This window comes from Rattus rattus, chromosome 1, assembly GCF_011064425.1.
Source record: "Rattus rattus isolate New Zealand chromosome 1, Rrattus_CSIRO_v1, whole genome shotgun sequence".
In the NCBI taxonomy this organism is placed as follows: domain Eukaryota; kingdom Metazoa; phylum Chordata; class Mammalia; order Rodentia; family Muridae; genus Rattus; species Rattus rattus.
Window position 1 is genome coordinate 216556264 of NC_046154.1, and position 13343 is coordinate 216569606.

At 39.8% G+C, this 13343-nt stretch overlaps 1 protein-coding gene across 7 annotated transcripts in view; it reads left to right on the plus strand.

Annotated features, from left to right (window-relative positions):
• Window positions 1-13343, plus strand: part of Oxr1 (oxidation resistance 1) — a 356383-nt gene that overhangs the window by 335788 nt on the left and 7252 nt on the right. For 4 of the 7 annotated variants that reach the window (XM_032914831.1, XM_032914839.1, XM_032914863.1 and 1 more), the window contains 4 exons: window positions 8565-8645; window positions 10319-10444; window positions 11242-11394; window positions 13163-13258. In XM_032914831.1, the coding sequence (XP_032770722.1) occupies window positions 8565-8645; window positions 10319-10444; window positions 11242-11394; window positions 13163-13258 (456 nt within the window). The remainder of the gene's footprint in view (window positions 1-8564; window positions 8646-10318; window positions 10445-11241; window positions 11395-13162; window positions 13259-13343) is intronic. The other 3 variants (XM_032914849.1, XM_032914857.1, XM_032914883.1) reach the window with 1 other exon arrangement.

Sequence of the window (13343 nt, forward strand, 5' to 3'; positions counted from 1 at the left end):
AAGCTCTTGCTGTTCTCAGACTTTCCTCCTAGTAATGTATTGTGGGTAGTCGTAGGCGTGCTTCCTAGTTTTACTAAGATATTCATGAGTATCTGCTTTTTTTTTGACACAACTGTGTGTTTCAAGGTTACTTTTATTGTATAAACTCTATTTGGTTAATTTCCAATATGCTTAGTCATCTTCCTGTTTGCTTATTTTTAGAATTAAAAAAAAATCACATGTAAGTTGTCAGATAATTTTAGTATCTAGAGTTGGTTTAGTGTTTGTGTGTACTTAATTAGGGCTGTGTGCTAGGTTATCATTCATCATGACCCATATTTGATTTATCTGAATCTGTAAGAGTCTTGAGTCCTGACTTGAGCTTGTTATTCTCAGTGTATGTCTTCTTGACAGACTAGGCTATATGAATGCCATCATACAATCCTTTTCTTGGGATTTCTTCCTTTGTGGGTCAGATATAGTGTGCATACCTCGTCTAAAAACAGTGTCAGCTGGACAGCTCTGGTGTTTTGATAATAGCCTTTAGAATAAAATTCCTAGACCTTCACACCTACAACTCTTTAAAAATGATAATGGCATAAGTAGATGCATTGAAAATATTTGTTGAAGTTGGAAATAGTGGCTGAATAAACTTTACAGCAGTAAAGATCAGTAATTTAAAATATCATTGGGTATTTCATAAAAGAACTGAGTAAGGGCCAGCAATGTGGCTTAGTAAGTTAAGGCACTGGCCACCAACCCTGACAATCTTAGCTCTGTCCCAGGACTCACTGAAGGAGAGAACTTGTACCAGTGAGTTTAGCTACACTGCTTTGGCTCCTTGCACCCACCCAGGAGCTATTTGGATTCTCAAATGAAAGACACACACACACACACACACACACACACACACACACACACACACACACACACAAAGGTTGGGTAGTTCTAATCCTCTCTGCAGCTAGTACACATTTCCCTCCTGTAATCCTGGCTTAACACCCTCTAATTTTATATTTTATCTTTGTTGCCCTGGCTCCTTCTGGGCGGTTCCCTAGTCTTTGCTGCCCAAGATGCTTCTGGGCAGTCCTTTTGGGGACCTGCATTTCTTCTCACCTACTATTTTGGGTGATTTTTCTTTCTGTAGCTCTAAATCTGATCCATCTCCCTCTGAATCCTGGTGATTCTCTCCTCCCTTCTCTCAGTTCCTAGCCCACACAATCTAAAAGGTCTAGCCCTCTCTCTCCACCCAGCCACTGGCCATTTATTGATTGATCAAAAATCAACTGGTGACAAGGACCTTCAGCATTTGGACATGCAGATTGCTGATGAATTCAAAGCATTAGAACCAGTCCCCACCAAGAACTGACTCAACTGAGTTTTCCTTTGATTACAACATATGTGCGGCTCCATACACACCCACACTTATATACCATGTATGCACATTATACATAAATGTAGTAAAACCTTTGAAAAAGAGTTATATACTATTAACCTGTTTATTTGTGTAAGTCTTAAGAACCTAAGCTTCACAAAGCCCTATTAACTCCTCAGTAAATTCACATTCATTTGCCAAAGAACAAATGAATCTGAAGAACCTGGAATGGTGAGTGACATGTTTCTATTCCCTGAGAACTGTCTTCTTGCTTTGAGTGCACAGACACTAAGGAACAAGACTCTGGATAAGTGATGTTTTCTCCCGATGGGGTATAAACAGAATTTCCCCTTTTATCATTCCTAAAAGCTGTTACAGCATACATATTCTATAGTTAAAAGGCTTTGAGTAGTTTCTACTCTCTTAGGAGAATCTGAATAGTTTGTAAATCTGATAAGGAAGTCATATGTATTTATTATTTCCTGTTTGAGTTGTTTGTTTGTTTGTTTGTTTGTTTGTTTTTGAGACATAGTCTCTGTTAGGAAGCTCTGGCTGGCCTGGAGCTCACTCTGTAGACCAGGCTGGCCTTGGGTTTAGGAAGTAAATTTTTAAGTGTTGACATCCTGTGACTGTAATCCCGCAGCAGTGAGGAGAGAGCTGGATTTTCAGTTAACAACCTGGGATACAGCACTAGAAAGGCCACCTCAGTCCTGTGGGTCAGCCAGGTGGGCTAAGGTTAAGGAAATTACCTTGTCTTTGTGTTAAATGCCCTAGGGTTGAGGATGCCTAGAGCTGCATTTTAAGAACCCACATGGCAAGCGACATGGGGGAAAGCATGGGGAGCTAGTCTTATTGAAGTTCATCTCTTCAGGTTTTTAATTGATAGGGCATGGAAATTGAATTCTCTCCAGTGTGAGGTGAGCCTTGGACATGAAAATTGCCCTACCTCCTGAGGCCAATGGAGGAAGAAATATTTAATGACATTGTCTTACTCTTGGTTTAGCTGTATAGCCAGTTCTAGCCTGTTCTGTGTGGCCCAAAACTGAAAGTGTGCTTGCCATAGGATATAGCTACTTTAATTTATTACTGCAAATTTATGTTTTACTTTTTGCTAGCTTTGGACCAGGAAGACAGATAAATCTAAATATTCTTATCAGTTTATCCCTTGGCTTTCTTTGGGCCACAAGTTGCTCTTTTGGTTCACGTTTAACTTATGTCACAAATAGTCTGAGGATTGCCAGATGCAGTGTTAGCATTTGAAAGGTTCCAGCTGCCTCTTGGAAAAGTCATTCCTTCCCCCCAATTCCCTACCTCCTAACCTACCCTGAAACAATTTTACTGACATACTTAATTTGCTTTTTATTCTGTATTTAGCCTTTTGTTCTGTCAATTCTATTTTCTATTTGTCTAATTTGTGATTGCCTGTGTGCTCTTTTAATTCTTTTATTATAATTCTATGAAGTGTTATTGTGAAAGCAACAGTTTTTATTAGACAAAGTGGAGAAGGGCTTCTTTTGTAATGAAGATGGTTTATTTGATGAATTACAGTAAAAACAAGTCCCATGACTTCAGAAATACTGCTGTCTCTCATCTCCATTAGCTATAACAAGTTTATATTTCCTTTTTTGTGTATTTTTGATTACCAAATTGTATACATGGTAGATAATGCTTTTATTTTTACTACATTTTATTTTATTCAGAGAATAGTAAAAAGTGATACAATGATACAATGACATATTTCACTCATAGGATTTGGTTTGTTTGGGAGCAATCTCAGGCAGGAATGCTATAGAATTCCAGAAGAATCACTAAGCCAAGAAGATACTAGGTTTTGTTTGTCTTTAATGATATTTTTATTAAATCTGAGATTTTCATAATGTATTTTGATCTTATTTCCCGCAGCTCTTCCCATACTTGCTCTTACTTCTCGGTGCACCCAACTTTGAGGTTTCTTTTTTGTTTTGTTTTTATTTTGTTTCTGTTTTCTCTCTATCAAGTCCAGTGTGTATTTTCCAACTACTCTTGAGCATGGGGCCTGCCCTGAGTATAGTAGACCCAGCAAGGCTTATGTCATTAAAGAAAGCCGTCTCTCCCTCTCCCAGCAGCTAAGGGTGAGACTATGTGTCTACCCAACTCTGCCCTGCCCATAGCCCTGAATTTTTCCTAGCTTGAACATGGGCAGGCCTTGTGCACACTGTAACGATCACTGTGAGCTCATATGGTCATCTACCCTGTTATATCCAGAAGACATGGTTTCCTTGAAGCCATCCATCACCTCTGGCTCTTAAAGTCTTTCTGTCTCCTCTTCCTGAGGATTGCATTGTCCTTTAGTGGAGATGAAGACATTCCATTTTGCACTGAGCACACAGAAGACTTTTCTCTGTACTTTGGCTGTGGTTCTTGGTATCAGTCACCAGGTGTTTACTAGGAGAAGCTGCCCTGGAGACAGTTTAGAGATGTTCCGATGTGTGGGTCTAGGGGTAAGTCAGTCAGAGTACACTTTAGTGTTGCCCGTTCAGCAGGCTCTCAGGTGGACGAGCATGGCCTGTTCATGAGATTGGGATTGAAAGCAGCTCTGAATTTTATTTTCTCTGCTCCCTAATTGGCAAGTGTTGTTGCTGTCCATCATCTAAAATAGAGTTGTATGAATCTTATTGTGTATCTACATTAATACTTATTGAAATAGCTTACAGAAGTACCTTCTGCCTCTGAGGACCCTTCAAAGACCAGAGAAACTACACTGTGCTATGTAATTTTGTGCTGTCGATAAGTCAGGATACTTTTCCATTAGCCTTAGTGTTGCATCGAAACCATTTTATTATAAAGGTATGGCATTAGCCAGAGTGAGCATGCCTTTAAATGGAAGTTCTTCTTTTCCTTACTAGTATATTTTTAACTGTCAGTAGTGTATGGAATATAGAATAGAAAGTGTCATTTTTTAGGTTTAGTCTTCTGGATAATCTAGTAACTTCTGTGCATAGATCATGAGTCACCAAAAACCAAAAATTAGTGAAAGTCTTAATTCAGTAATCTGTATTTTTATCTCACTTTTATCCATTTTTTAAAAGAAATGCACTTTTATATCCAGTTTCATTTTTTCTTTGTTAATTTACAGGCTTTATTTATGATGACTTTCTTTGTCTTCACATGAGTTATTAGCACTTAAAGAAGCATGAAGAAGTGAAGCACTGTAATGCCAGCACTTACAACTAAAGGCAGGAAGTTGGGGGATTTGTGGTCATCTTCAGCTCCATATCAACTTTGAGGCTATTCTGAGCTGCGATCATTCATTCATAAATAAATATGCATTCATAAATAAATAAAGTAACCTGAGAATCTAATAAATTTATAAGGCCTGAGAAGGAAGGGTACTAATATACATATGATAAGTTATTTCTCAGCCTGTGAAATGAGCCGATTCAAGCCAAATTAGAATATATTAAAGACAGATTTATTGAGAAGCTGCTCATGGGCGGACATGTTCACTGGCCCCAAAGATGGGGGCCAGGGAAGTCTCCATGGAAGGGGGTAAAAGGGCATGTGTGCAGATAGAGAATGGGGGGCTATGGAGGGAAAAGCCTCTGGGGAAAGGGCAACCCAGCCCCTGGGCTGGAAAGTTCATGGATGGGAGCAGAGTATACTAGGTAGGGACTGAAGGATGCTGGGAGAACCTAGAAGTCAGGTCGCTTTGATATGTAAAATATGCACCTCAGTCCCTTGTTTCATGCAGTGTCCAAAACCAACAATATGGATTTATATAGTATATGTAATATATATGTAAATTATGGATGGGTCAGGAAGCTGGTCTTGCAGGTAAAAATGTCACTTGCTGCCAAGACTGTTGATCTTTTAGTCCCTGGTACTCAAATGGTAGAATGTGAGAACTGACATCTGCAAGTTGTCCTCTGAATTGTACACAGGCTCTCTCTCTCTCTCTCTCTCTCTCTCTCTCTCTCTCTCTCTCTCACACACACACACACACACACACACACACACACACACACACACTTTAATGAAATAGAACATATGAATGAGGAAAGATGGGCTTCTGACATTAAAGAAACTGGATCTTCACCACGTTATAAACTTGCACTCTCGATGTCAGTCCTTCATTATATTAGTGACTCCTACTTTCAGTGATGTTTATTAAACACGTTTTTAAGATGTTTATAAAATTAGCCCCTTTTGAGAGGGCAAGCTTTGCTCCCCTCAGGAAGTGTGTTTGTGTACACCCAGAGGCGTAGCACTTAAAGCAGCTTAAGAACACTATGAAGGAAGGAGCGCAGATCAGCCTCAGGAGGTGAAGATTTAGTGTAAAAGCACATTTGATCATAAAACAGTGCATAGAATCAGCCCTCTTTGGCTCTTAGGAATTTGGGATGTGGAAAAAGTAAAGCAGGGCCATGATTTTTCATTTTTCGTATCTCGTTTTTTCATCCTTACCAAAAACTGTTTTGTCTCTGGCATAATAGCTCACAGATTCATTTAATCCCAGAACTCTAGGAGCAGAGGCAGGCAGATCTCTATGAGTTATAAGTTTGAGGTCAATTTGTCCTATACAGTTAGCTCCAGGCCAGCCAGGACCACATTATGATATCCTGTCTCAAAAACAATATAAAAAATAGTATTTTTAAATTGGCAGGTCTTTATTGTTGTTTCTCTGAAACTGAAATTTTAATTTCAAAATAGTCATCCAAAATATATAAAAGTTATTTTAAACCTAAAGGGGAAGCCACAGTAAGGAGCTGTTGAAGCTCTGACTTAATCCTTAGTTAACTGGAAAGGTGATAAATCAAAGCACAGCAATAGTTTTCACTACACACTGCCAGTCATCCCTCCGTCTTCTGTAAACGTGTCTGCGTTTGCTTTGTACTCTCATTAATCCCAGCTGGAGCGAAGCATCAGGGGCGAGAAGGTCAACCACCACTGTTACCTATAAGTAGAACCCTGAAGCAAAGCATAAGAACCGCTGCTTGGCAGATCCAGCATGACATGACAAGTCAGTTGTGCACTGGGGACAAGCCTAGCTTTCTCTGTCCCCACGCTGTGCACAGCCTTCGGCAACCACTACCTAGCTTTTCATAGGGCTGTTCCTGTGTTTAATGGTAGCCAATTCAGTGTGGTTAACGAAAAAAAAAGTCTTTGAAAGCCAATTTCTGAAGTCTAACCCCTCTGTGCATGAGTTAGTTTGACTGCACTTTGTAGCCACAACCTCTGCCGTAACCAGTTGAGGTGAGTCACAAGAAGCACTACAGCTCAGAAGAACCACCGTGTGCTGTGGTGTCTCTCCCTTCACTGGAAGTTGTGATTATGTTGTGGTCTGGAAGATCTGTAATTGTTGTATTGGCCTAGGGAAACTTGGGAGGTTTCTGTATGTTTTCTGTAATAGTTTTTCCCTGTAATATGTGGCTTTCCAACTCAGTACCAAGTATGAAGAGCAGTCTAGGCAGTTTTAGAAGATTAAGAATTTCCCTGTAGTAATTCAGAATGTGGGAAAGTAAGGTTTTTGTCATGTAAAACCTCTACAGAACAAACGACAGAGAAGTGAAGGCTCAGAAAACCGGAGAGAAGACACGGTCCTTCAACAAGACACAGTGAGAGGGTGGAGTGGGACAGAGGCCAGCATCCCAGACCCTGCAACCAGCCAGTCTAGCTGAAGCCATGGGTTCCAGGTTCGCACATATGCCTTCTCAGGAAACAGGATGGGGAGAGATAAAGATGAAGTATCAGTATCTGTCTTCTACATGTTGACAGACATGATCACACTTGCACGTGCACGCGCGCACACACACACACACACACACACACACACACACACAGTGGGGAGGTAGAGGTTTATGAGCAGACTGGGGTACTGTTTAAACTAGTTCATGTTTACATTATATAGTATAAAAATAGGTGTAAAATATTAAACATTTACCAACAGGAAATCATAAATCTATTTTTAAACAATCCTTGGTAACTTACTAGAAACAAAAGTCTGAATACTAATATGGTGTGCTTGGTCTTGCACATGGACTTAAATCTTGGCTAAATATTTATTAATGTAGAACATAGAGATAACCTGTTTTAGTTAATAATTCTATAATTGTCACTAGCAATGCTACTTTACATAAATGTTTAGTACAAGGTGACAAAACCTTTTGTGAGGGACATCTCAGAAGTTATTGGAAATTCTGCCCTAATTTTAAGCAGATGTTTATTGAGGATGTGTGCAAGCGTATGTGTAACTCATCAGCTATTGCACAGCAGTTTTTGAAATAAAATTTTCTAGCAATACAATCTGAAGATATATTACACTTATGCTGAGAAATGATCATGGGGCATATTACAACTATGTTTCCATAATTAAAGCAGACGACATTGTGTAAGCAGTGAACACTGCATTTCCTAATAGAAAAATAGTCCCAGCAGAGGTGGGCTCTGCTGTCCTAGCATGGAGCAGACACAAGAGCAGTACCAAGAGCACACGCTGTGGGCTCAGACTCGCCGAAGCGAGAGCTCTCAGTATAGCAAGCAGATACCGCCTCACATACCTTTACTGCACATGGGTTTGTGGTTGGGTTTGGTTTTTTTCTTCTTTTGTATTGTGCATCCATTTTACTGTGTCCAAATCTATGTATCAGATTTAAGAAATTGTAAATTAGATACTCCTGAAAGCTTTCCTGTCTTGCTGGACCCACCCCATCCCAACCCCTTGCTCTCATTTTTTGTAAATGAATTTTATTCTTTTCCTCCCCCCCTTCCCTTTGTCCCCTGGTGTGCCTGTTACATGTGCAGTTCTAGCACCGTGGCTGTTGGTGTGCTGTTTGAGAGTGACGATGGTTGGTTACTACTCTCTTTGTAAACTGGAGGGGGTTGTCGATTAAATGCCACCTGTATTAGTAAAACATGTTAGAGTTTCCTCTTTTTTTTTTTTTTCAAAAAAATCTGCTTTAAGTCCAATCTATATTAAATCACCCATAAAGTAACCATTTCCTACCAGGTGGATATAGTGGCGAATATGCCACTCGTTTATATTTTAACTGTAGTTTCTCTATAAATTTCTATGATTTCTGGTGTGAACTAGGAAAAGGTAGCTTGGTTGCCATTCTCTTTTCCCATTTAAATCTCTCCTTTACCTCCTCTTTCTCTCCTGTCCTTTCTTTTTATATACATACTCTCTTCTCAACTGTCAGTGGAATTATTGTCTTCCTGTTTCCATATTCAGGTAGTGTCGGTGGCTGAGTATCACCGCAGGATCGATGCTCTAAACACTGAAGAACTGCGCACACTCTGCAGACGTCTCCAGGTGCCCCCTTCTGTAGTTTAAACTCCTTGGGAGATTAAATGCTCCTTGTTTTTAGTGTCCTTTCTCAAGACAAATCTTACGTTAAAAGGATTTGTCTTGAATGAAGCACTAAAATAAGCCACCAGGAAATTCCTTTTTGTCTTTGAAGAATGGTTTTTCTTGGAGAGCTGTAGAAATACGTTACCTTTTTTCTTTCCTTCGTTATGTTTTTTTTTTTCTTTCTGCCTCTTTGCTTTCTTCTTTTCACTAGAAAAGTTTCCACCACAGTTCAGCCACTTGAGAACTCTTCTCAGCACTATCACCTATGAGTTTTCATTTAATTTTGACTGAAGTCTGAAAGATACCAGACGGGTGGGAAAATTATAAAATCCCCTACGGAAAGTAAGGCTTAAGTATTTTCTCTTCAAGGCTATTTCCGCTCTAGGAACTGAGGGTCAAATCTTAATGGGACGAATTGGTTCTGGTCTTGAGGCAGTCCTGGTTGGTGTTAGAATGCTCCGGGTACTTAGGGAAGGCACCTGAGCGAGATGCATTACTTCAAATGTTCCGAAATAATATGTGTTGTTTAAGAAAAGTAATACAATTGAAAACTCATTTTTCAGTTTGTGTTTTCTTGTTATAAAAGTATGCTTTCTGCTGTCATTGCTTCCCCAGGCTGACTAAATAGCTCTCCTTTAATTTTCCCAATGCTGCCTTGGATTTCTGTTTTGTTCCATTTTAACCTTTCACATCATTGAAATAAAGGTAATACAGTGATGTGAAAGTCTTCATTTAGCTGCTCATCAGAGATAACACAGTTCTCAAACATGCGTTGGCTAAAAGTGCGTACTTGGGGAGCGCTGTGCTACGGGCCAGGGCTCCCTCCTGAGTGGCACTGCCTCTGAGCTGTGCTGCATTTTAGTTATCTGCTCCAGTAGGATTCTGTGGGGTTTCCAGTTGAAATGTTTCATCAACAATAATTATGTTTTATCTGTTAGGGTTACTGTGTTTTAGATCCTAAACTCCATGGAAAACATAAACATTAACAGTCGATTATAAATTATAATTATTAATTATCATTTTTGTCACTTTATGGATACCAGTGTGCTGATTTCTACAAATGCAACCAATTCATCTAATGTTTAATTATAAACAAATTAATTTTCAATTTATTGTTTGGTTCCAGCCTATTAAAAGTTATTTTTAGTAAGTTCAAACTAGAAGGCAGTTTTATAAAATGGTAGCTTCAATGAACCAAGTACATACATCCCAAAGAGAGTTACCAGTTTTAGTCTACCATTCTTTAAAATTTTGACACAAGAAATTCTATTAATTTCAACAATTTTTGTACTTTTGTGTGAAAAAATATTTAAAGCACATATTTAAAGAACACTTAGTTAAACAGCCGTCTGGCTCCCCTTGTCCTTAAGGACTAAGCAGTGTGCGTGTTTCCTGTCACCCAGGAACAGGAGATAGAGCACACGTTGCCAGTTCTTCCTCGTGCTGTGGATGAAACGGACTTTTTCCTGTCCTCTTGTGCACTGGGCACACTGTCTGTCCTTGATCGCAGCCTCCTTTGCCCTGTGAACTCCTTAGCCACCTGTGCATAATAACGTTTGGTTTAAGTCAAAAGGCTGACGTGTGCAGAGCCATCACCACAGTATATGAACATACCGCTCTGTTTACTTCTCCAGATCACCACACGGGAGGACATCAACTCAAAGCAGGCTGCTCCAGCAAAAGCAGACCTGGAGCCAGAATCCTTCCGACCAAACCTAAGTGACCCCAGTGAACTCTTACTGCCTGATCAGATCGAAAAGGTATGCATGTCAGCCGCAGCGTCTGTGTGCGCTGAGAGGGAGGCAGACGCTTCAGTTCCTCTCCAGCTGAGCTGCAGGGCTCCTGCTGCTGCTGCCCCTCTTCATGAAGAGTAAGTGGGCAAAGCAGAGCCTCCCACAGCTGGTGCCGCAGCGCTGACGTATAAGGCTTAGGGCAGACACCGGAGACCAAGGCTGCTCTTCATTCTGGTTCTTAAAACAGAGTCTTGGTGTGGCAACCAACTGAACGCCAAACGCCTGATGCCCTGGCCTCACCCTAGTGCGAGGATGCTGGTGCCTCACCGTGTCTGGCAAGCTTTGGCTTGTTATGTGCCAAGTTACATGTACTCTGTGTGCTGTGTTATCTCAGGCCTTTGTTATCAAGGCTCTTGAAATTACAGAGTTTGTTGTTCATATTCTTGTACATGAAGAAATTGTTCATGTGGAGATGTTAAGGAATTTATTTAGTGCCATAGAGTTATAAAAGATTTTCAAACTCTGGTAATCTGACATTTGAATAATCACACTAAACGTTGGCCCAGTATTTTTGTTACTTTGGTATAGTACAAATGACACGCAAGCCGTGTTTCTTATCTCTAGAGGGAGTTTGGTTTGGCATCACTCATTTTCTAGTAGACAATGGTATTGCTTGCTGAGAAGTGTGTAACTCCTATTACAGCATCAGAAGCAGTAAGAAGATGGCTTCTGACAGTTCTTTTTTAGCCGGCATTGCATGTGGGTGATTAAATTGTAGCTGCTGATGCTTGCAATCAAGTAAATACTACGTTTGTTTCTCTAAGCTTACTAAGCACCTTCCACCGAGAACCATTGGCTACCCATGGACTCTTGTGTACGGTACTGGGAAGCATGGCACCAGTTTGAAGACCCTTTACCGAACAATGACAGGTCTAGACACTCCAGTGCTGATGGTGATTAAAGACAGTGATGGGCAGGTATGAAACTCTCGTGGTCTAGATCCTTTGCTCCTTACTGAGCTATTTGATAAATGTATTTCATGACTATATTTTAGTGCATATTGATAATTCTTGATTGTCTCATTGCACAAGACAAGACTGAATGTTCTAGAGGCCAAATGTAAGCATAGAAAAGTTTTCTGTTGAAAGGAAACAGCTTTGATAGAGGCGATTTTATCATGCCAGTATCTTTATAGGTGAGCATAATCTGCTAGGTCAAGAGCCCAGAAATAGTGTTTGTGTCTATGAGGAAGATAAGAATGAGGCTTATGGAAGGGAGAAAAATTGACAGACTCTTAAGAATGAATAGATGTTTAAAAATACTTTTTGCATTTATTCTTTGGTTTCATGTATGTACATGATGTATTGTTTAAAATCAGCTACTAACAGCCTCTATAATTCCTGTCAAACTGAACTCCTCTCTCTCCTCCATTGTCCCCCTCCTACTTTCATGTCTTTCGAGGGATATGTATTTGTGTATCCCACAGTACTTAATTAGGGTGGTTTGCATAAGTTAGGACTTGTTCCTGGAGCATGGCCTCTTACTAGTGGCTATTCCACTGGAGAAAATGACTCCTTCCCAATAGTAGTTAATAGATAGGTTTGGGTTTTGTTTTGTTTTTTTTTTTTTTTTTAAGAGTTAATGGTCATTGTGGAATTATAAAAGAAAGTCATAAATAAAAAAGAGAAAGCTCAGACAGTAATGACGGGCAGGACAGAGCGTCACGTGTGAGAGGACAGAGGCACTTCTAGTGGCTCGCTGTGTCTGTTATGTACAGGGTACCTAACTAGCTCTCTGCTGGTTGTCTAATCCAAACCCCGAGTCACCTCCAACTGCAGTTAATGCTCCTGAGGTGAGTCACTCAAGAGCAGGTTTCAGAACCAATAAAGACAAGTGAACTGTTACTACATACCATAGCATATAGACCAGTGTTGAAAGCAGTACTGGTTCAGAAATCACAAAGTATAGAAAATTTATAGTGAGCAAAATGAACTTATGGTGGTGCCAGAAAGTATTATCCCCAAGAAGTAGAGCTGAGGAGAAAAGACAGAGTTTTCTAAGGACTATGACGTTCTCTATTTTGGGACTTATGATAATTGTAATTGAACTATACATTTATATTTTATGCACATTCCTCTAAATAAAATAACTTTCATATGTACATTTTTAAAATTGGTACTGTAATGGTAGATTGTTAGACACAGTGACTATAAAGGGGTATGGATGCTACATTGTCCTTTCATGGTATGAAAGCTTGGATTCAGAGCACTGAAATATCCAGGCCCATCCTCATTTGGCCTTTTCCAGGATATAGTATACGCTTTCAATATTCAAGGCTCTCAAAGCCAAGGGGTGCCCTGGGGTGTTTGTGTATAATGAAGGAAGGAGAGGGTGTTTAGCTACAGTAAAGGACTTCCAGTTTTCTTCAGGCTGTGATCCAGTAGAGGATATATGATATATTCTGACTTCTTTCTCTTAAAATGTGTTTAACACTGTTAGATAGTAATAACCACTGTATCTTTCTAGACTCAAAGCCAGGGAAATCTTTTCTCCACTCATTGAGAAGCTACTATGCTTTTTACTCAATAGGACTATGACAGCACAGAAGCTTGTCATCTCCCCTTAAAGAAAAGTTAGGAGAACTACTGATTCAATTTTTATTTTGTATTGAGCTATGTATGGAGGGTAATGCAAAGAAATAAATTAGTAGATGTGTCATTGAACATGCCTGTTTTTTATCCTTAGGTTTTTGGTGCATTAGCATCAGAGCCGTTTAAAGTAAGTGATGGCTTTTACGGTACTGGAGAAACATTTGTTTTTACATTCTGTCCAGAATTTGAGGTAAGAAAAGTTATTTCAGCGTCGCAAGTATATAAAAAAGAGATGTTATGAAAGCTCATGCAGACTAATCAGGGCTTCTGTCTCC